The sequence below is a fragment of the Chionomys nivalis genome, chromosome 19 (genome assembly GCF_950005125.1).
Source record: "Chionomys nivalis chromosome 19, mChiNiv1.1, whole genome shotgun sequence".
In the NCBI taxonomy this organism is placed as follows: domain Eukaryota; kingdom Metazoa; phylum Chordata; class Mammalia; order Rodentia; family Cricetidae; genus Chionomys; species Chionomys nivalis.
Window position 1 is genome coordinate 35,393,183 of NC_080104.1, and position 27,257 is coordinate 35,420,439.

Sequence of the window (27,257 nt, forward strand, 5' to 3'; positions counted from 1 at the left end):
ATCTACTGCCACCACTTTACCAACATATTTCCTGTGTGCATTCTAAATACTGACCCTTAAGTTCACAGATAAGTGAAGCTCCCAACCCTGGCCAAAGAAGCTTCTTTTTGCAACAAAGATCATTAAAGAAAGCCACGTCTGACTAAAATACAGATAACAACTGACCCAATAGTCTATCTATAACCCAACTACTGCTGAGGGGTCACTAAAGAAAGGGTGTGGGAAGACTTAGGAGCCAGAGGACCAGGGAATCTGATGTGAGATTGTGTATCCTAGAACTGACAAGAAAGCCCTATGACACCTCATCATACTTCAAAAATATGGCTTCCTGAACAGCGACAATCATAACAGACATGCTAACATGGAATGGGGAGTTCTCAGCCCTGGACAAAGAACTACAGGCAACTAAGGGATGCTGAGAGCAGGAGAAATGGTCTTCCCCAAGATGAGAACCCCATAGTCGGTTATCTAACATGAAGTGTCATCATTAAAATCATGTACATGTATGTGCAGTCAACACTGATAGACTCAGCAGTTATTCAAGAAGTGGCAGCCAGGAATTTGAGAGGGATTGTGATAGGGAATCATAGAATGCATTGGAGGGAAGAAGAGGAATGGGGGGAAATGGTGCAATATTTTAAAAAGAAAGAAAGGAAGGAAGAGAGAGAGAGGGAGGGAAAGGAAATTAATAAGAGGCAGTGGGGAGGGAACAAGTATGTATGCAGGGAAGGGGAACTAGTGCATAGCATATAAATAGTTAAAGGGGAATAATGGAGCTGGAGGTGTTAAACTGGGTAGGGGATAGGAGAGCAGAGTAGAGGATGGAATAGAGAGGGACAACTAACACTAAAGATCTTTCAAAAAAGGCATTATGACTAGAAACTTCCTAAAATATACATAAATATAGAAAGAGTTTAAATAAAATTACCCTATAAAAGGGCAACAATTCCCTTACTACACACAACAGGCTAACAAATAAAAAAATCCAATGCCAGGAATGGGTTGCCACTATTGATGTTATTAGCCAATGAGAAGTCATAGACCTTCCAGTATTACAGGAAATTGCCAGTGTTCTTAGTTACCCTCCATAACGAAATTGTACGATAAGGCTCTCTGGCTGAAGACAACACATGCATGATTCATAGATCAAAAACACTGATGACAGCTTATGCTTAAGAGGATGTGGGGTACAGGGAACACGCCTCAATTGCTGGTGGGAGTGCAAATGGGTACAGCTGCTTTAGAAACAAGTATGGCAACTTCTTGCGGCATCCGTACTACTACGTGTACTAAGGTACTACACCTGTACTGCGGTGCCTCCACTACAGGACCATTCGCGAGCCAGGCAAGGGCCTGGAGATTTAAACACACAAAGACACACAGAGACATGAGTCATCCTTGAAATAGGAATGCCCTAAGAATGCCCCCTTTATTGTGTCTAGGGGCAGCTTATATAGGGATCCTTGACTGATAGCCACGCCCCAGCCAAACCCACCAGAAACCACTCCCCTGCCATCAGGAACTCCTGAGGATCTTGTGCTCAGAGCAGCTGCAAGCATAACAAGTTGTTTACAAGAAATTCAGGATCTGGGGATTTACAGCTCCCAATAATTTCTCAGAAAATTAGAAACAATCTGCCTCAAAACCCAGCAATACTGCTGTTGGGTATATCAATCATGCCACAACGACATGTACTCAGATGTGTTCATAGCGGCATTGTTTGTCATAGCCAGAACCTGGAAACAACCTAAATACCCCTCTACTAAAGAATGGATAAAGAAAATGTGGTACACTTACACAATGGAGTACTACACAGCAGAAAAAAATAATGACATCTTGAAATTTGGACTCAAATGGATGGATCTAGAAAACATCATATTGATTGAAGTAACCCAGACCCAGAAAGACAAATATAATATGCAGTAACTCATAAGTGACTTTTAGACATAAAAAGACAAAACAGCCTACAGTTTACACCCCCAGAGAACCTAGACAACAAAGAGGACCCTAAGAAAGACTTACATGGATCTAATCTACATGGGAAGTAGAAAAAGACGAAGTCTCCTGAGTAAACTGGGAGCATGGGGACCATGGCAGGGAGTAGAAGGGGAGGAAGGAAGGGAGGGGGAATGGAGAAAAATACATACCTCAATAAAAGCAATAAAAATTAAACAAACCTAAGTTATCAGCTGAGCTTTTATAATTAATAATCTGTGTTGTAATTTGGGAGCTGGCTGGTGGGACAAGAAACGTCCATCTGCAGGCATATCCTGTCAGGCCAGTCTTGTAGGGCTTGTAGCTTGTAGGGCTCATATTTGAGTAAGCTTGGTGACTATTTTTCTCCTGAAATAGCATGGCTGCTATGTTTCAGCGCTACGACAGTTTCTTCTACATTTTGCGGAATTCTTAAAGAACAAATTAAGAGGAAAAAATAAATTGGATTTTCCTATGAAATCTCATCTTTAGAGGAGGAAAGGGCTGCAAACCGGTGCCAGCCAGAGAAGAGCTTGTCTCCCAGAAAGGGATTTCACAGCGTTTAAACACATTGCCAGACACCTTGCAGGAGAGACTGCATCTAAGACAGTGAAGAGGGGCTGGCCGCACTCTGACCAACCAGGACCACTTAACTCTGCATGTTTCTTGCCTTCTATTTAAGTTTAAACCTCTTGTCAGGACTGGAAAGGTGAATGTGTTCGTCTTCCCAGTGTGCTACATTGCATAACTCACCACCCCACTGCTTTCTGCTTCTGTTACTTCTCTAAAGGCCTATTGAGGATGGGTGGCAAAGCCTAGCTTGTTAGTGCTGCCGGGGCCCAAGCCCTGATCCTAACCATGCTAGTACTCGCTGCACAGCCAAACAGCAACGTTTTTAAAAAAGTGAAACATACTTTCATGATGTAACTTCTTTTGGGTGAACTATTGGAATAACCATCAATTCGACGGAGAATAGTATGAATTACTGAAGTGGATGGACTGCTAGAACCCTTGCTGGAACTGTGTTCAAATGTAAAAATCTCCACTGATCACAGCAAGCAATAGGATGCAATATTCACTGATGACCAGCAGATGGCAGTGCTCAAGTCAAGGCTAGTCACTATCGGCAAGATGGACAGTTAAGGAATTGCTGAGCGATCCTTTCCAGATTCATGCCTGGTGTTAGAGATGCAGCAAGACAAAACCAAAGCCAGGGGTTTGCCCCTGAAGAGTTTATTTGTTGTTGTTTTATCATAACAATCAGTGAAGAGTACTTCAAAATGCTTATGATGTGGTCGTGGTAGGACAGGGGAAACCAAGGTCTCCTTGCAAGTAACTTAGTTCCATTAATAAAAGAATTTTAAAATTGAATCAGAGAAGTAGTCAAGGACAATTTAATTAAAATTTCAGAGGAAAACACTAAAACAAGCAACTGGATGCGTGTAAAGTGTAGAAAAGAATCAAAGCAGATATTTGAAGCAATAATGATCTAAGGATGCTTAAAGGAACAAGTCACTGGCTTAGAAAAACCAAGACTGAATTTGGGATTGGTGTAGAGACTATGGTTTAAGGGTGAAAGAAATAATGACAAAATATCCGGATGTTCTGTCCCATAACAGAGGGTTTTAAACTTGCAGTACATGATGATCTCGGAGAACAGAGTGGAATTGGTCTCTGCAAACACTAAGAGGCAGCTTGGAGCAGAATATACGGAAGAGCTAGCTGTTCAGCCTTTACCAATACTCCTGAATGACACACAGGCAAGACAGGGTACAGCTGAATGGTGCTGAAGTCTTCCAAAAATAATTTGAACATTAGGGGAGGGTCAGCTCAGATGAACTTTCCGTTAAGTTTGACCATTCTGATTAGGGATTCTGGGCTGAGCCTGCTGTTCATGGCCTTTGGATACCTCCAGTTCCATGTAAGGAGGAGCCAAGCAGGACTTTCCATCCTTTAAAAAAATTTTTTTGCACTTACTAATTCCATCAGGGTTGAAGGGAGGGGCGAAGAGTTGAAGGAAGCTGTAAGTCCCTAGATATCTCCTTAAGGGATTGAAGGGACCCTGGTCTTCTTGAGAATCAATGAGACAGTAGCCAAACTGACAGTCTGAAGCATAAAGAGCACACATTTTAGAGACATTGGTGTATTTAGATATGAAAACAAAACAAACATTAAGGACCCAGGACTCAAATAAACACAAGAGTTCTTTCTATTCTGCATAAATAGCAGGAATGTTTTACATTTTGAGAAAATTAGATATTAAAGATGTAGACGAAAGAAAGAAATATAGAAAACAATACATTTGTGAGACTTTAATTCAGCTTTGGGCTACTTATTTAGAAAATATTGCTTTTAGTCACTGAAGAACAGGTTTTTACATCCCTACAGGATGCTTATTATCATTAATTTTTATTCTTTCAGAAGTTCTGCTGCCATGCCTATAAATGATCTTTTTGATGGCATTTGAACGGATGAGTTATGAACCTAAACCAAGCCTAGGTTTCCCCTTCCCTGAATGTCCACAAGTAATTAAGACGTTAATTACAAATCCCATTGTTTTTGAGAGCTCTTTGTGGCTCCTGGGAGTGGTGATCAACATTTTCAGGGGCCTCTCAAGTTTCTCGAGGTTGTGGTGCCCATTTTAGCCTAGGAGGGACCTGTTCAGACACTAAAGAAGAGGCCAGAACCCAATGGCTTCCTTGTGGTTCCTTGTTTTCTCCACTTGTATGGATTACCCAACAGCGAGGATGATAATCCCAGCCTGCTCCTGCCTGGTTCGTCTCTTTATAGTCAGGGGAAGGTCAGCTATTTTTTGATCCCCACGGGAGAAGAAAGCTTCTCAATCAGTATCTTAAAATAGCCAGCCATTCTCAGCTGCTGGGTTGGAGCCCCTCCAGGGAGAGCAAAGGGACAGGGTGGAAATGAGAAGCCTCCACAGCGCGAGCGAGGACCCGAGGTCTTCCCGACTCAAGAGTGGCATTCTTTCTTTGCTGTTATTGAGAAGTTGACTGTTTACAATTTGTTCTTTTATTTGAAAGGAAACTAGTCAATTGGAAAATGAGACTAAATGTTGCCATTTTCTTTGGGGCCCTCTTCGGAGCCTTGGGGGTTTTGCTGTTTTTGGTCGCTTTTGGATCGGATTATTGGCTTCTCGCGACTGAAGTGGGCAGGTGTTCAGGTGAACAGAATGTGCGTTTCTTCTTCAAAATATCTCAGTTGAGGGCAGCCTTGGGCACCGTCTTGAAGAGTAGTCGGGGGATGGGGTATCTATTTCTTCATAGGGAGCTCTGTAGGGATCTAGTGGTCATCATTATCGGAGATCACAGGTATTAAGGCATAGCAGACTTGATTATGCTCTTAAAGTTGACTGCAGGTCACTTGTTTTCTGTGCAGATAGAGAACATCACTTTTCACCACGAAGGATTCTTCTGGAGGTGCTGGTTCAGTGGCATCGTGGAAGAGAACAACTCCAACATCTGGAAGTTCTGGTACAGTAAGTGCAGCCAGCCTTGTTCTGCCCCCTTTATCTGAGACAAAAACAAGCAGCTTCTTATTTAGTACCTGTCCCATTCAAGCGGATTGGATTCCTAAATGTGCAGTCTCAGGACGATGCCACCAAAAGGGTCATGAACAGAATCCTTAACAGGAGAAATGTCTCTAGCAATAATTTTTCTTCTCTCATAAAAGGAAGAGTCTGAATACTTATAATAAAACAGGAGTACCTGCTGTTTCTCTGCCCATATTTAAAATATACTGCCTCTAATTAAAAAAAAAAAAGCAGATTTTGTCCATGGTAGTTTCTTTTCAAGTGTCTATTATTGGTATGTTTCAAATCAGTGTTTTGGAAACTCATTTGGCTATAAACTGAAATTTCAAATACAAAAGCCCAGAAATAGAGGTATTATTTTATATTCATAGCTTAAAAGTTTTTTTTAATCTATTTTTTTTTTTGTAATGAAACTTAATTACCAGTGGTAGCAGATGAAAGCCGCTGTAGTTGGGCTTCACCCAAGTTTGTAGGCAATATCAAGAAATGCCTTCCTTTTATGTCCGCGTTCTTCTAGGGAAACGTAAAGTTCCGCTTTGAAGTCCAGTAACTTGAAGAGTATGGTGCATTCCTTGAACTGTGTTTCTTCTGCTGTATTTATCTTGGAGAAACAATTCATTGGCTATAACTAGCAGCCTCTTTATTATCTTCTAAATGAAAGAACTAGTCAGCCTAAAGTCAGCCTACAGCGTAGGAAAGGCTGAGATTATTGTCGTATTTTCGAATCCTCCTGAACCCCTCCCACCCCCAGCCTTGCTCTTTTTGTGTCCTGCAACTTGTCACCAGATTGTTTAGGTCTCCGGTGACTTCAGACCTTTCTTAGATATTCTGCCATCTTGACCCCTGTTAGAATACAGACTCAGATTTTGAAATCTAAACACCCATGGAACAAATTGATGCTTTCATAGGCTTTAAAAGTGATTCTTGTGGTTTCCTCAAATGCTGATATTTTGTTTGAATTCTTAATTTTAATGTTCCATCATTTGTATCGTTTCCCTAACATTAGGGGTGTAGAGGAGATTCTCTGTTCGTCTGAACTAGTCAAGGTCAAACCTAACTTTACTACATTTCTAAGACAACCATGTTTTAATATCTCCTGTGTGCCAGGCATCGTGTTGGTAGGAAGAATATGTGAAAACAGGTGCAGCACTTTGCCTGTAGTCTAGGTCTTGTGGGAACTTGTGTTCCTCCCGTTGAATTCTAGTTGTTTTTGAAAACCCTCCTTCCACGTTCCCCATGTTTTCCAGCAGAGTTTGCATCCCTGGCAGCTCTCTGGGCTTGTCAGTAGGTAGCAGTTTTGTTTTGCTTCTGTGTCCCTGGTTCCTGGGTTCCCGTTTCATTAGGCATGAGTCATCTCTGAATCTTCAGTAATGGACAGCATTCCTGTGCCTTTCTCCCTAGCCAATCAGCCGCCATCCAAGAACTGCACACACGCGTACCTGTCTCCTTACCCCTTCATGAGGGGTGAGCACAACTCTACTTCCTACGATTCTGCTATTAGTAAGTATCCCTGACCCCTGGCTGCAAAAGTTTTACAAACAATTAAAAATAATATGACATCTGTGATTATAATGCTTCATCTGATATTAACTTGCTAAATATAAAGCATTAATATTTTAACACACCATTTGTACATTTAATTAGAATCCAGCTTTGATCTAAAATTGGAGCTATTGTGGTTCACTCAATTCACTCAGGAAAATAATTTAAAATGTGGTTTTGAACTGGAAGACAGTGATGTTTACCAGGAAGAGCTGCTTCCTAGATAAGTATTGTAGTATACATCCTACTTAAATTTTCTTCTGTAATTGTTACACATGAAATCTGATTATACTACCTTGTTCATAGAAAGTGACTTAATTCGGTTGGGAATGTTTGACCATCAACAGAATTAACTGGAAATCATATTAAAAACATTGGTTTTGATAATTAAATGAAGGATGGGTACCAAGTATCAGTACTTGAAAGTGTCAAATGTACTGTTCTGAAAAGGAATCCTAATTTGTGTAATGTTTTGTATAAAATAATATTAACCAGAGTTCTATAGAGCAGAACCAATTACATATATATCTCTTCCTGTATGCTTGGTGAATTGGTTCCAGAAACTCTCATAGAAATCTAATTCCGAAGGTATTAAAATCTCACATATAGTGTGGTGTATAATTTGCTTATAACGTGGACACTTCAGTCTTTATACTTTAGGCCATGTCTAGATTTTTTATCATACCCAATAAATATTCAACTGCTATTTAAATACTTGCTATGCTGTATCATTTATTGACTGACAAGAATAAGTTATGTGGGCATGGTTGGTAGGGGCATATTGCTTTTCTGAGTATTTACAGCTCACAACTTGAGGAAGTTGGGGCTGATGGAGGATATATATATATATATATGTGGATATATATATATCCACCCACATATCTATGGCTGTCATTTATCTATTTATTTGTCTGTCTGCTTGCCTGCATGTCTGTCTATTGATATTAAGGATTTGTCTCAGGTAATTGAGGGCCCAGGAAGTCTGAAGTCTGTTGAGGAACCTGGCAGGATGGACACGCCCATCAAGCTGTTATATTGTGTCTTTCTTTCTTAGAAAGCCTGTCTTTGTTCTTAAGACTTTCACATTATTGAATGAGGCCCATCCACTTATGAGAGTGATCTGTTATACTCAAACCAGAGTCAGTTGATCCCAGGTGTCAGTCGAATCTAAATAAGTGGTCCTTTGCAGGATATGTAAACTCTTATTTGGCTCAGACACCATAGTCTGACACACAGCATTAACTGTCCCGAATCTTCAGAGGCTTTTGCAGGCTTCCCGATTCATCCAGCTTTCTTCTTTCTGTCAGAAATGCATACATTATGATTTTGTGTTTATAAAAGGCAGTGACATTTGCCTTTGTGGCAGCCCATGACACTTTTTGGAATAAGTGTCTAATCTATATAGGAAGGAAGAGGAAGTTACCTGTGTCTGTGCTTGTCCACACAGTCTAAAAGACCATGGCCTTGAACAATGAATATGTGTTCTCTTCCAATTGAAAAGTTGGGAAGACATCTCCTTCTTACCTCACAAGGCTCCCGTGACCTGTGGGAAGCAGACATGCTCACTGATAGCAGAAGAGATGAATGTGACAGGCAAGAGTACAGAGAGTTACTTGGCTACAGGAAAGTCACAAAGTTGTCCCTTCACCCCCGTTTTTAGATTTATAAAATGAACTAAGAGGTAATATGAGGTTGGATTTCCAGAACTTATGGTCATTACATTATTATGAGTATCATCATTATCATTAACAGGTTAAGATCCTTCAGTGAGAGAGGCATTACAGACACCATCTGTTCAAAACTTATGCACTTTAAGGAGATACTGGAGAATAGAAGGATAAAGTATCGTCATATGTACATAATAATTAGGCTGGAGATGGAGAGTAAATGCATGTCATGGAAACCCCACTGCAATTATGCTTAGAATTATTATGTAGCACCACATGTAATTATTGTGCCAGTAATTTGGATCCAGTGACAAAATTATATCCAACTTTTAAAAAAATTACCAAACTCTTGCTTGGCATCCATATGTAACTCTGTATCCACTTTAAGCAATTTTATTGAACACTGAGTAAGAATGGCTAAGTTGAACAACAATATGTTCTAGAACAAAATAAGATATCCATTCATTTCTTCTCATAATGGTGAACAAGAGAATGGCCTAGATTTCCTGAACAGCAGCCAACCTGACTTTTGTGTTTCCTAGTTGATGAGACTTGTCTTCCCCAGACCCCAAAGCTATTTTGTAGGTAGCTCTATGTAGCTTCATAATTACCAGGTATTTCAGTCATTTTCAGTAAATTGGAGGTATTGTTTATAAAATTTCAAACATCATGGCCAGGAAAATTGTTAATATGAGTTTTCACTCACCTGAGCTTTTGTAAGAACGCTTGGTCAGTGTTGCCTTGTGTGTGCAAAGGGTAGCCGCACATGCTCGCACAGCTGGTCGTTGGCGGAACTAGCACCAAGACCCAAGTCTCTGACTTCTGTTTCGCTGCAGTTAGATAGAACCATAGTGAAAGGGTAAGCACAGCTGCTTAGGGTGACGAGCCATGAGATCACATTTGGTAGCACTCCTCTGTAATTGGGAGGCAGAGGAACTCGAGACTAGTCTGGATGACATAGCCAGTCCCCATCTCAGAGGACCAAAAAGAGAATCAAATGAGCGGCAGTAAGAATGTGTGCTTGCTTCTTCTTCCTCTGACCTGAACCTGGGTATACATTTGGCTATCTAGTTCAGTGTTTCCTTTAAATACTTTTTAGCTCTCAAAGACATAGTCTGAGAATCATTCATTCTCAAATATATGTAACAGAACAATTAAATTGTCCAAGCTTGGTGAGGTTGGCTTAATTCTCAGTGTTTGAAACAGGCTCGTGAATTTAATAGTCTGTTGGAGATCTGCCAAGGTTTAGATTTTCTGGCTGTTTCATGCTTACAGTCATCCTGGTTCACTTATTTGTATCATCTGGTGATGATTCAGTTCTTATTGTATTGTTATTTCCCTACATTGGTGTCCCCATAGTCTCTGGCACCCCTCCCCATAGCTAAGTGTTTGTTTTTATGCTTGGTGTCATCACTTCCCTCTGCTTCTTCTAGCTCCACAGTAGCACAGAGCAGACTAGTCTGCTTTATTTTCTAGTTTCATTTTTGTTCATATTGATGTCTCTAGAAATCAGTGCTTCATAGCTGGGAAATGCTTATAATTTTGTGGAGAATTATTACTCTATATCAAACTCACATTTAGAAGTTGGAGGCTTGGCTAGGCTCGGCGGTAGAGCATATCCCTAGTGTGTACAATCATAGATGAATCGATCAAATACTTTCAGTAATAAACCACTTTCTTTTCAGGTAAAAAAAAAATTAAAACTGAATAACAGACTTGGTTTTCTTCGTTCTCGCTGTTGCTGGAGCAGTATACATTCTAAGCTCACACACTGCCACAGGGCTACACACGGGCTCCCTTTCCTCCCTCCTTCCTTCCCATCTCCCCCACCTTCTCTTCTTCCGTCTCATCTCTCTCTGTCCCTCCCTCCTTTAGTCCCTTCCTTCTTTCCTGCCTTCCCTCCTTCTCCTGTTTTTATTCTCTCTCTCTCTGTGTCTGTCTGTCTATCTGTATACCACAGGGTTTCTATTTATTTTTTATTTTACATATCAACCACAGTTTCCCCTCCCTCTTCTCCTCCTGTTCTCTCCCCCCATTTCCCTTCTACCCACCCCCCATCCAGTCCTCTGTCTCCTTTCAGAGAGGGTAAGGCCTCCCATGGGAGTCAACAAACCATGGCATACCAAATTAAGACAGGACCTCTGCAATAACAGTCAGTGCTCTTAACTGCTGAGCCATCTCTCCAGCCCATTTTTACCTAATGATTTCTCAAAAATTTAAGCATTTGCTGCTGCCCGTAGATGAAAAACAATTACATGTATGTAAAGTTTATCATCATTTTAGTAATTCTTCAGATTATGGTTCCAGGTCTTTGAGTGGTGGATCAAAATATGGAAATAGATTTTCTTTGTTTTTGCTGTTAGGTTGTGTGACCAGGTGCCTGCCCATGAGTACTGAACACCAAATGACTTCAATTAAGGAACTGTGATAGGGACAGAATATGAGGACAGAGAAAAGGGGGCATGTTTAGAAGTGGAAGAGGTGTCCTCAGTTTGAGATTAGATGTATTTGAGTTGATGGTGGAACCTGTTTGGAAGTAAGTAGCTCGAAATACCGAGTCCGTTCCTAAAACGCATCGATTAGCACAGCAGTTAGTGGTGAGAAAGGCCTGGAGAGAGTTATGATATTATGAGCAAGTTTTCAGAAAATAAGCGCAGGCAGGATGTGTAAGTTGTACATAGGGCAAGAAGCAAAAAGGATAAATAGCACAAAATGAAGGGACATCAGAATTGCAGACACATTTGCAGTCAGTGTAGTGCCTTGTTCTAGGGGGCAGCAAGTGGGGCGAGCAAGGAGGCATAATCCTTCATGAAGAAAGCAGAATGAAAGGGGAACAAGAGGCACGGGAAGGAACTGGATCAGGAGGTAATAATGCAGTTGCTCTAGTGACCATAGCAGCCCCTTCCTACCAAGGGTTCCACTGTAGATGCCCATCAAGACTGCTGTTTCTGAGCCCTTCTTCCCCTCAACCTGCCTGCCCTGCTGGTTCCACCCTGGAAGCCCAGACCTCTGCTCTACAGTGCATGCTGGCTCGTTGCCCATTCTGGGACTGAACTTGAGGCTCTTTTTCTGGTATTGACCTTCTCACCCCCTCTGGGGAACTCATTTCCAGTTCCTGTGCATTTTATCACCTCCTAATCCACCTGAGAGCCAAGTCCCACTCTATGCTTGCCCTTCCTTTTTCTCCTCCCAAGGGAGATGTTAAGAAGCCTTGCCCCTCATAAGAGGGTGGGGCCACAGAGTGCTGGGAATGCAGAAGCTTCCAGGGATTGGTAAGGAATGTGCAGTGGGAAAGTTGAGAGCCATGCAGTTAGCTAACACTGCGACTTGGAATAGCCACCATAAGAACAGGATGACTGAGGGACTTTACAAAAGCAACCACACACACACACACATAAACTCATTTTACTGTACAGCACGAAACAGAATGGTATTTAGAAATAAATATCCTGGCATTTGGCTCTTTGATCTAGCACAGGAATGAACTCAAGGTATGAATAAGGTAAATGCTTCAAGTGTTTAGGAGACACACTGGCAAATCCTTGGGATCTAACTCTCTCATCAGGATGTCTCTCCCATCCTCAACTTGTAGGTCAACTTTCTGGAGTGTTTCTTTATTAATTTTCTGCATGTTCATAGATGTCAATTATGGTTAATTTCCTAAACATAAGTATTTTAAACACTTCAGACTTAGCTAAGTAGAAAAAGATCTGTACTGCATAGAATAGAAAGTCTTTCTAGTCAGGTTTCTCCAATAAGGCCAAGTCCATAGTATTTGGAAATACATTAATGTCAACTTGATTTTCTACTATGCATAAAAGCATCTGGCCCCACACAGCCATGATCACAGATTCATCATATATTTCAAGGTTTCTGCAGTACCTGATTAACAGTGATCTTTCAGTGTGAGCTCTGCCTCCTGCCCCAAACATAGGCTCCCAGTGGTTCTGGTGTGAGTACCACCCCCACACCACCACACTGAGCTTCTCCACTACCCATCCTTGAAGATAGCATCAGTTCTGCACATCCATGGCCCAGCATCAAAGTTGTAGTTAAAAATTACTCTCTGAGAGGAAGCTATTTTGTATTATCTGTGGTTTATTCATGAGTTCCTTGGACTGGGAGGTTGCTTTCGGGAGATAAGACTGGAGTCACAGCAGTGTAGCTTGGCTTTCTTTCGGGAGGACAGACTCCAGGCTCTATGTGTATCTGCAGAAATGGCTGTGGCACTCACGAGTGGAATCCCCTTCTCAAGATGAGCGGCACAGCTGGGTTTTTTAATCTTGGCATCTTTGCACTGTTGCCAGGCTGATTCTTTGCTCTGGGGACTATCCGGCACCTTGCTCAATGGTCTATAATGGCTTCCTAGTGGATTCCAGTAGGGACCCCCTCACTTGTGACTATTACAAATTGTCTCTAGATATTGACAAGCATCCTGGGCAATGGAGATGGTGTTGGCACACACATACAAAATGTCCCCTGACGAGATCACTGGGGACTCTTAGGCATTCGTTCCTAACACTTCCAGCCCAAGGCATAAGTGTTTTGGCATCATACTTGTTCCTCAATAATGTAGGAACATTGGTTCCAGGACCAACCCCATGAACATCAACATTCATGGCTACTCAAGTCCTTTATATAAAATCATATCTTTTTTTTCCCCAAAGAAATGAGTACATCATTCCATATTCTTTAAATGATTTCCTAGTGACTTATAGTTCTAATGGATGTGACAGCTTTATCAGTATTCTCTATGCTGTGTTGTCTGGAAAGAATGACTAGAGTATTTTGTGTCTGCACTGGACATTTATAATTTTGTTCTTATTCATAGTCCCTTAAAATTATTGCCTTTTTCCTAAATATTTTGATCCAAGTTTGAATCCTATGCACATCCTATCTGCATGCTGCCTGGTTGCACGCAGTCCCCAGCCCACCACCACATGGTAATGGCTACTCCCCTTTTGTCTTCCTTCATCACAATATACAGCCCCAAGGGGAACAGGGAACTCACCTAGGCCTCTTGTCTTTAAATATCATTGCTTTGTCTCCCAGTTTGAAGCCTTTTCTTTGAAGCCAGTATCAAAGTATTAACTGGAACATTTTTTTTTTAAATTACTAAGTGTCTATAGTATACCTTGCACTATTCTGAATGCTTCAGGATAAGCCTGAAATCCTTGCCCTCATACATGTATCTATAAGGCAAAGCTAAATTAGAAACTAAAAACCAAAGTAGAATTATCCAGAACAGAGCTCTGATGGATGTAAATGGTTGTGGAAGTGATTGGGGTGGATAGTTTCTAAGCAACAGGAAAGGGAGGGCTCGGCTGCAATAGGTTCTGTTGGGCAGCTGAAATGTCTCAAGGCCTAATTGCCTCCTTTGGGGACTAGATGTAGGCTGTACAGAGAGAGTGTCACATAGGGACTGGCATTTGTCCAGCTTCTGTTGGAGTTTAGGCCCAGCTTCTAACCAATGCCCAGTCTCTGGCCCCATGCTCGAACTAAGAGCACAGACAGCAGCTTCTTTTACAAACGGCCGTAAAAATAGAAACCACTTCATGCAGCTGTGAGTAAAGTGAACAGTGATGGCAGCTTAAGTACTTAGCAAAACAGTTGCCATACCGTTATCCAATAAATGTCAGCTCTTCCTGTGACGTTGCCCGTTTGGAATTCCCGGAATAGGACACTGCCAGGCCAGAGGCACTCATCGTGGCTTCTCCCTAGTGGAATGTTTCCTGTCCTGTGTCTCACATGTGTGTGTCCACATCAGGCATTTTGTAGAGTTTTCAGATAGAGTAAATTTTTCTTGTCGTCACAATTGCCATTCTGCTAGTAGCTTCATCATTTAATAGTATGCCATGTGTCATGGCTAAAATTTGGCCTTCTTTATCTGGTAATATTGGTTGAGATTCATTCAACAAATGTTTGTTGAGCACATGTTATATTGTGCCGACATTTTTTTTGTGTAGGTTCTGGTGGTTTTAGCAGCAAAGCAACAAGAACAAAAGAAATATTTATCATTCTAGTGCGGGGAGGTATAGTCAGGAGAAAGCCTCTGAGAAAATAATCTCTGCCCATGAATGACCTGTAGCCAGAGAAATGCATTTCAGAAAGGAGAATCAGGACCCAGGCCACAGTGTGCCTAATGCACAGAGAACGAGATAGAGCCAGCCGGATGGGAGTGAGTGAGGGCATCATGGAGAGACCAATGCTGGGTGGAGAGGGAGAGTGGGCATGGAGAGGATGCTGGCTTTAGAAGGAGGAGTGGAAGCATAGATCTGACTTACAAGGGCTTTGCAGTTCTGTAAACAGTTGAAAAACAACTGAAGTCAGGGCCCTAATTAGGAAGTTTTCTATATTTCAGAAAACTAGGGACAGAATATTAAGATGTGAACATATGTCTAATTTTGTAGAGTCCTATGTTGATTATTTAACAAACATTAAATACTTATTTTAAATGAACGTATCATAAGAAGAAAACGAAGCCAAATAGAGCATTATCATCAACAACATCAAAACCCTATATGTGTCTGGATAGTTATGTAACTTAAAATACCAGTCTGTGATGAAGCATCTTGATTATATTTTAGAGTTTAATTATGTTATTTTTAGAGATTAATGTAGCTCAGGCTGGCCTCAAACTCCCTAAGAAGCTGAAAATGACCTTGAACTCCTGATCTTCCTGCTTCCATCTGTGGAGTGTTGGGATTACAGGTGTATGCCACTATTTTATTATAGGACATATTCAGATATTTACAAAGAAAGAGTATATATAGACTGCTATCACCCAGGCTCAATATTCATTGTATTTGTTCCCTTTCTAGGAATAATCCACTGTTCTTGTCCTAGTTACTTTTCTATTGCTGTGATAAAAAATACCATGAGGAAGGATACTTATAAAAGCAAGTTTTTAATTTGGGGCTTATGGTTTCAGAGGGTTAGAGTCCATGCCGACATAGCAAAAGTGTAGCAGCAGGAACAACCGAAAGCTAATTAATGTCTTCATATCCAAGTTGGAGGCAGAGAGACTTAACTCAGACCGACCCCTAGTCTTTTGAAAACCTCAAAGCTCACCCCTAGTGGCACACCTCCTTCCAAAGGCCATACCTCTTAATCCTTCCCACACAGTTCCACCAACTGCCGACCAAGTATTCCAACATGAGCCTGTGGAGGCCTCTCCTCTCTTATTCAAATGGGCACAGTACTATTTTAGATCAGATTCTAAGCATTGTGTCTTTTTCTATGATAAACATGTCTGTGCACATTTTACAGATTCTACACTCCCACAGGTGATCGTGAGGATAACACAGAGGCTGCCTCTTTCTTTCAACTTGACTTCCTTCTTCATCAACATCTTCTACTGGAATAGTGCAAGTCCAGTCCAGGAAACTGACATAGATAGGGAGACTTGGTGTGTCCATATCATTTATCACACAAGTAGATGTGCATGGTGTGATCACCACCCACAATCCCCAGGCAGGATCAGGGAATCTTTATGAGTTTCTTCACCCTGAACTCCTTCACTCTTCTATCTTTCGCCATCCCAGCCCTTAGCTTTCCCTAATGCTAATGTGCTATATCACTGTGTTTTATCAGTTCAATATTAGTAAAGGGAGTGATATAGTATAGAACCTTACACTTGCTGCGTTTATTTAATGCTCATGCCCTTGACATCCCTCCAGTTATTGCATGCATCAATAGTTCACTACTTTTGGTTGCTAAGTACTTTGTTTATTCAATACCCAACTTCAAGGCATTTGAGATATTTTGAGTTTGGGTGATTAAAAAGAATGTGTATTATTTTGCACATATGAACACTTTTAACCCAGTAGTACAATGACCACACAGTAAGTGAAAGTTTATATATATATAAATTTGTTTTGACTATAGAGATTCAGAATACTGTCCAGCGAGGCTGGCCTCAAACTCAATATTATTTTGTCCCAGCCTCTCCAGTGCCATGATCTCAGATGCACACCACAGCTGGTGAGTGTTCATGTGTCTCAGAAGCTACCAAACTCTTTGCCTGTACAGCTGTACCATTTCACAAGCTCAGAAGCAGTGTGGGGTGAAACGGGGTATCTACATGTCCACCAACACTTTGTCACTAGTTTTGACTTTGAACATTCTAGTAGCCACAGAATCTTTTCTGTCCCTAACTGTCATGTGCACAGTGTTCCATATACTGGAATACACTGCCCACAAGTCCTCAGTAGTAAGCTGTCTCTGTGTTTTTCCCCATTTCCAGCTGGATTATTTGCCTTTTACCATTGGATGTTGGAACTATTTTTATTGTCTTAAATATGAATTATTTATTATATAGACCTTTATAAATATTTTTCTATTGTTTTAATGGGATTTTTAGGAACATCTGTAAAAGTGATAGATTTTGATGAAGCTTATCTTATTGATTTAATTGCAAAGACCATGCTTCTGGCATCATGTTTAAGGGCTGTTCCCTAGTCTTTAGGTCTTGAAGAACTTCGTGTTTTCTTTTAATAGTAGAATATTTTCAAGCTTGCAGTTAAGTCATAATATATTTTGAGCTGATGTCTGGGTGCTTTGTGGGGCTGATTATTTGACAGTGTGTCAACAATTGTTTCAGCTCTCTTTGTTACGAATACTGTAGAGTTGTTTCATATTTATAGAAAAATAAGTAGAAAGTACAGAATTTCTCTTTTTTCATCTACACAATATTTCCTTTTACTTTATTCCATAGCAAAGCACGTTCGTTATAATATATACATCATTAGTAATTAAAACCTATAACTTCCACTAAGGTTTACTTTTTATGTTTATGTATTCTATAAGGTTGAGCAAATGTATTATCACACACACCGTCATTACGGTGTGACCTAGAGTTGTTTTACAGTTCTGTAAACTCCTTGTGCTCTGTGTATCCCAGAACCCCAACACAGACATTTACTGTAGACTTATTTATAGTAGTATTAAACTTTCTTTTTATTTATATGTATGCATTGTAAATATGCCACATATACATGTGTTTGCACCCTTGCAGAGAAAGGAAAAGGAAGTAGGATCCCTTGGAGCTAAATTTACAGGTGGTTGTGACTAACTCAACAAAGGGGCTGGGAACTAAACGTGGGTTTTCAGGAGGAACAGCAAGCACTCCTAACTACTGAGCTTTGTTTTGGCCCATAGTGGCTTTCAATTGATCTGTTTGTATACCTTAATGGTCATTCCTCAATATCTAAAAGAAATACGTTGTCATAGCCAATTGTGAAACTGGCTTAGGTGTGTGGTGGAAAACTTTATATTTATATATATCTTTATATTCCTTTACCATGGCAATGACAGTTGTCTTTCAAGTTTCACATATACTAAGAGTCACAGGCAATAAGTTACTTTAAAAATTATTTATCATCAAATGTGACTTAGAAAACTCAAGAGGAGAAATAATAGGTATTGTACTCGTTCATATTTTTATGATTGGTCTTTTTTTGGTAGAGCACTGTTGTTTTATTTTTATTTAGAAGATTCCCTTTGTGTTTTTAAGCAATTCTGCTGGTGACAGATTTTACTATTTTTAGTTATCTGATAGTATTGTAGTGTCTCTCTCATTGCCTAATGCTCTCCTCATTCTGGGTGTTAAGTCTGAAGTTCACAGCTCTTACCTTTCAGGGTTTGAAGGACATGCCCAGTGCTCCAGGCCCTGTCGCCTGTGATAAATTCAGTGCTGCCATTTTTCTGTCTGTGTAAGGAGCTATCCTCCTTAACCGTTTGGATATGCTTTTCTTTGCCTCCTGCCAAGCGCCAGAAGTTTGATACATTTGCTGCTGCTGTTACAGTTTCTCTGTGAATCTCTTTGGCTTTATGCTCCTTGGGCTTAGCCTGGCTACTTTGATCTATACATTTACATCTTCTGGTGACTTTGAAACTTTCAGCAATCATTTCTTTGAATGCCTTTTTCACCCTGGTCTTATTTCATTTAACCTTCAAGATACAGAAGACATAGATCCTTCATATTTTGTCATAATTCTACAGCTCTTTTTTTCTCTGATCATCTTTGTAAGTCTATCTCCAGTCTTGTGCAGATAAGAGGATTTCTGTTACTGCATTCAAAGTGTGTTTCTTTTCCTTTCTTCACCCTGATATTTAACACATTAATTAATTGTTCTGGTTTCAGTTATTTGAGATAACTCAGTTTTCATTTAAAAATGCTCATTGTACCTTCCAGTTTTTATTTGGTTCGGGGATTTTCAAATTTGTTCCTGAAGTGTTTCCATAACAACAGCTTCAAAGCCTTCATCAGATAACAAGCCTCTGCACCGTGGCCTTGGTGTCTAAGGACTCTGCTTTTCATTAATGTCGCAATTTCCCTGATCGTCGCTTTACTAAAGATGTTTACGTAGGAACTGAATCAATTAGTGAATAGGCCATTATATAATCATGTACCTGTTTAAACTTGTAACTTAAATCAGGTTTTCTTGATACTACTCATGGAGGTGGCTCTAAGCTTCTCCATCCATAACCTGTGACAGCTGTATGTGTATGTGCCTTGTTCCGATGACAGATAGTGAGGGTCTGGGCTCACATTTGCTTCCTCTGATGCTGTCCTGGCCGGATTAACCCACAGTACAATGCCATCCATAGCCTTCACACACAAGGGTAGGGCTTGGGAAAAGGGAGCAGGATGGTAAATGCTTTGCCTCTCCAGGAGCCTCCTATCAAATCCTGGGAGGAAAGGTTCGGCTTCATGTCTGTTTCTGATGGTGAGAAGTCCTGGCACCCCACATGCTCTCCACTGTTATCGTGCAGGGGGTGGTCTCCCTGCCACTTGGAGGGTATAAATGTCCAGACTTCTCGGACGCTGAGTGGATGAGCTAAGATAACCTCTCTCCCATGTTGTTTGGTGGAAGTGCTCTTGAGCTTCTCTGCTTTTCCTCTAGCATTTGGCCAGAGTCATAGGCCTGTTTTGGATGAGATACACAATTGATTGTCTAGTCTTTTCAGTTTTTACCTATCTGTGCTTCTTCTTAATTCCAGTTCTTGGACACACAGGGCAATGAGAAAGCCCTGGCGACCCATCACTCTGCTGTTCCTTGAGTCCAAAGGTCCCTAGCTTGCTTGCTTTCTGGTGTCTAACATTACGTGTCTTTCTAACACTCATTTTACGTGTGATATCCAGGCTGTTTAGTTGTGCTTGGCAGAAAGAATGAAACAAGTGTGTTTACTCATCTTCCTGGAGCCAGGTCTCTCTAGTTGGTTATATTGTACGGAGACAGCTGGCAGGATTTACCGACGGATTAGATGTGGGGTGTGACAGAAAGGACACTGAATGATAACTCTTTTTTGTCCTTAGCAACTAGGAAGATGGAGATACAAGTGCTGGAGATGAGGAAGGCTGGGCAGGCTTTGCAAGCATTTGAGCATGCTAAATGAGTGTTATGTCAGCTTTGGGATTGGAGTCTGGGGTTGAAGGCAAGAAATGCCTATTTAGCAACATTGTATGGATGTAGCTTTAAAGCTTCAAAATAAGAGGAAGCTCTTTGCAGAATGAGGACAGAGGGACAGGTCAGTGCAGGAACAACCCCAAGATGTTCCTTGATGAAATCAGCGTGAGGAGCAGGGACCAGCCCAGGGAACTGACAGTGGGCATCGTGGAGCTTAGCATCTTGTGGGCAACAGTAAAGGCTATTAAGTGAAATGTCTTATGTTTTGTATTTCTCTTAGTCAGGCCCACTAATCTAACTGGACTCTTAGCCCAGAGACCCAGTTCTGGCGGTTCTAATGAGCCACCAACAGCCACCGAGTCCCCAAAGGCCAATTGAGAAGATGATGAAGACAGAAAAGTAGTTTCTTCTCAGTGTAGGAGAAAAGCAGCAAAGTCACGACGAAGTCCATCTTTCTGAAGGACTAACCAAGTCCTAGGGTGATGTTGGGAGGTTCATCTTGGTCATCTTGGTTAGGCAACAGTCTGCCTGATTGTGATGCCAGGGTGGGGCAGAGAGTGGCTTGTCTTCAGTAAGAAAGTCGCAGCTACCTGGTGAGGAGGTTTGATTTGTCACAGGATATGTATCTATCAATTCATGTGACTGTAGGACAGAATGACTCAAAGAAAAGAACCAGCCAGCCAGGCAGGATGGCGATGCCTGCCCTTCAGGTTCAGGGCAATCACGGGAGGCTCTGCATACTGTCCATGATCTGGATCAGGACATCAGAAAACTGGTAATTCAAATTGTTGATTATAATGAACCATCAAGTTTTGGAAATAACTTATTCTTATGAGCCTTGAAGGTAGAGGATTAGCATCCTTAATGCACATTCCTTAGGTGGCTGGCACACCTGTATACCTAGGTGCACAGGACTCTGCCTCAGAATCTAAGGGGGCAAAGGAGACAGACACAAAGCAAAGGCAGAAAGACATGGCTGCCCATCGCGGGTCACTGGGCTCCAGTGGAGAGTTAGTGCTTTTTATAAAGAGAAGCCTTCAAGCCTCGCAGTCCTTATAGTAGTTTACAAAACATAATAAACATGAGCACTGCTGGAATTCTAGGGCTGACATTGTGAGCTTGACCCTATGAAATTAACAATAATCAGAAAATGCAAAAATGCCAAAAGCAAAAAATGTCAAAGTGACATCATCTGACTTTTTTAGTAGTCAGTTACTTAAGCTCTTCTTTATTTGATATGCTTATAGAAGTCTGTTAACGCTTACAATGTATAAAATCGTCACAAGTTTTTAGTTTTTAAATTTAAAATTTTCTTTTTTTTTTAATAATTTGTTTTTCAAGACATGGTTTCTTTATGGAGTCCTGTCTGTCCTGGAACTAACTCTGTAGACCAAGCTGGCCTCAAACTCCCAAAGATCTGTCTGCCTCTGTCTCCTGAGTGCTGGAATTAAAGATCTCTGTTTCCTTTCTGATTATAATTCTATAGATCAGCGGGAGCAAGGAAAAAGCATGAAGCTAACATTCCATGCAACGCTCATGCCGGCTCACCTGCTGTGCCTCTATGTGTTGCCTACGAGGCTTGATTGCCTCAAGGTAGCATTTGAAACAGCCATTTGGAAACCAAAGAAATAAGGATTAAATTTTTCCATCCAATAATGTTACTAAATTATTAACTTCTTCCATTCCCATTACTTGCTTCATAGTCAATACCAACACAAACAAGTTCTACTTCCCAAAAGATTAGGTAATAGGTAACTTTGTTCCAAGAATGAATGAAAGTGGCTGAAGAACATAGATTCAGGTTGTTCTGGACACTGTGTTATACCCTAGATGGGGATTGCATGCACATTTATAGAACTAAAGAAAGTAATAAATCAAGGCACTTATCAAATAGATCAACAAGACATTGGATAATAAGGTTATAGAAGAATTCAGGTTTCAGATAATAATAGTGACATTGTTAACTTTTGGATTGGTGAAAACTAATGATCTGCTAAATGTATATATTAAAAATGGTTTTTACATAATAGTAGAGAGAGTGTTAGATTAGATACAGAGGCAGGCAATATATGGCTACTATGGAAAGTCCATGGAAGATTTGGCTACCCATCTGTAGTATTCTAACTCTCCACAGTCTGAGGTGTCTTTAGAAACTTCGTTGTGGGTGTGGCTTAAAAAATAGGAAACTTCAGTTTTCTATAACATTGTAAGGAAGACCATTGGTGTGTTCCTCATACTGATGTAGACTTTCAAACAAAACATGCTCATTCATTTAGAAGATTCAAGAAGGTCTCAAGTTTTCCCTCTTAGTTTTGGGGTAGTGAGTCAGTGTCTCTCTGTCTTCACAGTTAGTTTGGGGGCGCTGAGAGGAAAGTGAAGCTGAGATATAAAAACATGTCTTTAATAATGGCCTTGCCTTATCTAGAGTGGGTTTTCAAGTATTTTTCAAGTTCTTGCCTCCTGTCCGTCCATGGCAAAGGCTATGTCTGCATCCAGTCTTTTGCTTTAGTGCTTTTAGTTCATGGCCTGTGGGATATTTTTGGAAATCAGCTTGTTAATTTGTTTCCAGAGCAGCAACAGTTGTTCCTCCATCAGAGGGTATTTGCTCTAACAGCTCCTGATGTCCAGCAGCTAGGGAAGGAAGCCTTCCAAAACTGTGTCCTTTTGCAGCAGCTGAGTGCATTAGGCAAGCTCCCCTGCAAAAGTGCGGGGAGAAGCTTGGGGAGCCCTGGGCTGGATCTTTGCAGTGGTTTCCTCAGTACAAATGGGCAGTTGGAGACAGCTGCTTCTTTCCAGTAGAGATTTGGGGATTCTGTGCATACAGATCTTTACAAAGGGGTGTGTTGACAGTGAACTTTCTGGGACTCAATAGAAAAGAGCTGGAGGTGACCGCTGAGGGTGCTGCTTCAACCTCTTTATGAGAAGAAACAGGAGACCAGGGAGACTGACTTCTAAAGAGCGCATGACAAGTAGCGTCAGGACAGCCAGTGAGAAAGAGGAGAGTGAGCCAAAGCTACCACTGTGTATTTCCATTGCATCCCTTGGGCTCCACACCGCAAAGTGGGCAGATAGATCCCTGGCAGGTTCTTCTGATTGAGGTTCTTAAGTGCTGACTTTGAAGTTCAGGAGCATGCCTCTTACTTAGTGGGGCAAGTATGAATCTGCACGTTCACTGCAGGGGTCACAGCGAAGCCTTTCTTTGGCCCCTTGAAGGTTTGCTGATATGGGCTGACCAAAGATTAAGTGGAAGAAAAGATGTAAATATTGAGCACATGGATAAAAGGGAGCGAGCAAAATGGGCAATTCCCCACAAGCCCGGCATGATTTAGAAATTTCCATATGCTTTCTCTGCAAAGGACGAGAGAATGGGGGATCAAGGTGAATTCCAGGGGAGGAGAAGTAAATGGTTTTTAGACAATTCCAGTGCTTGGAGAAGCATCCCATAGCCGGGAACAAAAGTTGGCTGAGCCTGCATAATAGACACCGAATTACAAATGTTGATGGGACCTAAATACAGGGCTACTCTATATGAATAAACTTTAGCCAAGTACATGGCCAGATCTATGATTTCTTCTTGTTGTAAGAGCTCGGAGCAATGAAAATTCTAGTAAATGGCTTTGCTCCTTGGTGGCTGCACACATTTAACAGACAGGGAAATATCACAGAGTCCCCCACAGTGGCAGGTGCTGCTCTCTCTTAGTCCCTTTCCTTTAAAATGAGCGACTTACCAGAACCCTATATATTAGGATGACAGACCCCAGAGCCGTTCACCGTGTGTACACACTGTAAGAAAGTTGGCCACAGAGTAGACACGGGTGTCCCAGATGTCCCAACTGTCGTGTTTGTTCTAGGGGCCACTTGTCTTCCGTCACCTTTCCTAAGATCTGCTCCTTGCACACATGGCTCACAGCCAAACCCACCCGCTCCTGTTTCTGCAGTGACCAGCCTCTTTCAGGGACATCAGCTGGTGGACGCATGCCACAGGTGCTGGCAGAAGGCCACCTCAGCAGCCAGTGCCTGGCCCGCTTGTGCTTTTACTTCTGAAAACTCTGTGGTCCTTCCTCTTCAGCTTTGGTTCCTTGGGAATGCCTTTGGCTCATCTCACTTTCTCCATGAGACAATCTCATTTCTGTGAAGTACCGTCAGGTTTTGGTGCCCATCTCAAAATTCTTAACCTCCAAGGGAATAAAGTTCTATAAAAGGCAAAGAGTATGTGAGGTTTTGCCTTTTTCTTATTTATTTTTCTGATGTAAAACCAAACTGTTTCCTTGATGGTTTTAACAACAGTGCATTTAAGAGGATCTGTAGATAGGATTTAGAGAGTTAATTCATGATTTTTATTTATTTTTTTTTTAAAAAATCTTTTCTTGAAGGAAAATTATAAAACTTGAGACAAAACTGTTACTTATAAAAATTAATATATGATATCATGAGCATCATTAATTATCCCCACTGAGTCCCTTCCTTGGCTTCAAGCTTGCCAGTGTCCTGCACTTTTCTACCAAGCCACTGGCAGGTACTGCTGTATTCTCCCCTCCAATCCCATTTCCCTTGTTTGTGCTGTCTCAGGACTGCCTTTCTTCCTGGCCGTTCCTTCCCTCTCCTCCCCTCAAACCCACTTTCCCCAAGAAGCCTTGAGCAATGTGTTAAGATGGGGCCTGGCCCCCTTGCTATAGTCTGTGTGATGTACCAGCAACCTGTCACCCTTAACCTTGGCACAGCTGGTCACCGACTGCCATCTTGTTGAGCATTTCTCTACATTTTCTGCATTTTCAATGATACAGTGCAATGCCAGTAATTGATTACCTGCCACAGCAGCTGACATACGATAGAATTTCAATTTGGTGACTGCAAAAATGGGATTCTATTGAGATGCTGATCACTTCTTTTATTGTGTATCTTATGACACACATAGAAGAAAACAGCAAAGCATTTTAACACCGTGTAATTCTTAAAGTATTTTCTCTTTGGTTGTATGGTAGAAACACCTTTGAGTCAGATACCAAGAAGAAAATTATTTATAATAGCGTTCCTTAATGGAGGGCCTCGACGTTGCCTGAAAAGATGTGATTTTCAGGATGTTAGAGATTTGCAGAATCAAGTCATCTGGAGGAGGAAAATCAGGATGCCAAGATCCCAGGACTCTTAGAATAGAGTCCTCCATACTGATCCTCTGCTGGTGACTTCCTAGGATCTGCTCAACAGTCCGGGGCAAGGAGATTACCATTTTGTGTTTAAAAAATGTGGAGTAAAGTAGTTTTATAAACATTCCCTTCATGGATTGCTGTTAAGGCCACGGGGTCTTCTTAAATGTCAATCCGATATTTTTTGTTTGTTGAATGAAAAGGAGATCAGTCAGATAAGTGGAAGACTTGGCCTGCCGTAGGCATTCAGAGTGGGGCAGGAATCATGGCAGGAGGTCCTAGAAAGCTCCATGCCCTGGATTTATAGTGACACACTGCTGTGTGTGGAGACAAGGAAATGTGGAGACAGAAGCCATGGCTTTAAAGACCCCAGGTGTTAGCATCTGTTCTCTTGACCCCTCAGCTATTCCTCTACATGACTCTGTTTCAGCCCAGTGCAAATTCAGTCACTGTGACAGAGTTCTAGACAGTAGATTTATTTCCCTTTGAACTAATTAACTTCACTCTATTCCATGAGCAATGCATATCCCATTAATCTTGAGACTGCAATGAAGACGAGCTGAAGAGCTAATGATCACTTACTCATTCATATTTTATTGAGCATCTATTTCATGTCAAGCCAAAGCTTCCGCTTGAGTTAGAAAGATGAGAGGGTCCAGTGTTGGTTCTGGAAGGAGTTCACTGTCTAGCGGTGGGAGAGCGTGTCCTCACAGAGAGACTGGAGGGCAGAGTATTCATTCTAGAGACTGGCATATGTCAAGAACATTAGTGAGTCCTCGGGTCAGGTGTTCTGCTTCAGGTTACAGCGCCAGAAGATAGGAAACACTATTGTCACACATATAGGAAGGAAGCAGACAAGGAGAGGCCGGGAAGTTGAGTCATAGGTCATGAGGTCTGTGACTGAGAACGGGCATTCCATCTGTTGAATCTGTCTACTTCCCTTCTTGGCCTACTCATCGATTTTATGGACAGACCAGGGCGTGACTTGCTGTGTCTCTTCAAAGAGAGAAGGGTGGTTGGTGGTCAGGTTCTAGGGGTTAGGTAGCGCCTTCAGTCAGCCCTGGTGGCTGAAGAAGCAGGGGACTGTTTGTTGCTGCTGTTGTGGAGGGAGGGAGTCAAGATGAGGTGTGGCTGGGTTCCAGAGAGAGCTCTCATGGTTGACTGTCTTCTTATACTGTCCTCGCTTGACAGAGAGGGACCAGCTATGTTTTCCTCAATCTATAAAGCCACTGACTCCATTAGAAGACCCTAACCTTATGATCGCATCCAAACCCATTTCCTTTCCAAAGGCCCCTTATCTTCCAATGATCTCTCCCTGGGTCTGGGCTTAGACCTTAGTCCTTCTTCAGCACACGGGAAAGGGACAGGAAAGACAGAGACATGCAGTCCATCACAAGGAGAGAGGCTGTTGACTAGAGAGAGCTTTGCAAAGTCCTTGAAGCCTGATGAAAACACTGCCCCTCCTTTGAGCCGAAGGGTAAGTCCAGGGCACTCACGTGGTCTCTTGTACTGGACACCACAGGACTTTGTACACACTGTCTCATTCTTCCCTGCCCTGGATGACAGCTTTTTGGATGCTGCTGCTACCATGCTGTACTGTAGTATCCCAGACATTCCTTGACTTACAAGGAGCTGTACTAATGAGGCCAACATATGTTGTAAGTGTTTGAGATACACTAGGCTGCTCACCATCGTAGTTCAGAAATGTGACCTGCTGTAGTTACTGGTTGATTTCTCTCTGTGACGACAGACCAAATTGAGAACTGTAGTTGGCTGGATCAGGCTTCATACAGTCACTAGAGATAATCCATGGCACTGGCCTAGGGAAGGATATGTTCAGATTCTGGTATATATCAATGGCAGAGGATTTAGCACCTGGTTAAATTAGGAAAATTTCAAGTGGGACCATTGTAAGTTGGGGACCAGACATTCCCATGATTGTAGCTACTGCTGTTACTGTCTCCAGCACTGC

General features: G+C 41.6%; 1 protein-coding gene across 1 annotated transcript in view; it reads left to right on the forward strand.

The window, feature by feature from the left end:
• The first annotated feature begins 4,876 nt into the window (after window positions 1-4,876).
• Window positions 4,877-27,257, forward strand: part of Tmem182 (transmembrane protein 182) — a 37,876-nt gene continuing 15,495 nt past the window's right edge. The window contains exons 1-3 of the mRNA XM_057751263.1: window positions 4,877-5,163; window positions 5,368-5,467; window positions 6,923-7,021. Coding sequence (XP_057607246.1) covers window positions 5,032-5,163; window positions 5,368-5,467; window positions 6,923-7,021 — 331 coding nt within the window. The 5' untranslated portion in view covers window positions 4,877-5,031. The remainder of the gene's footprint in view (window positions 5,164-5,367; window positions 5,468-6,922; window positions 7,022-27,257) is intronic.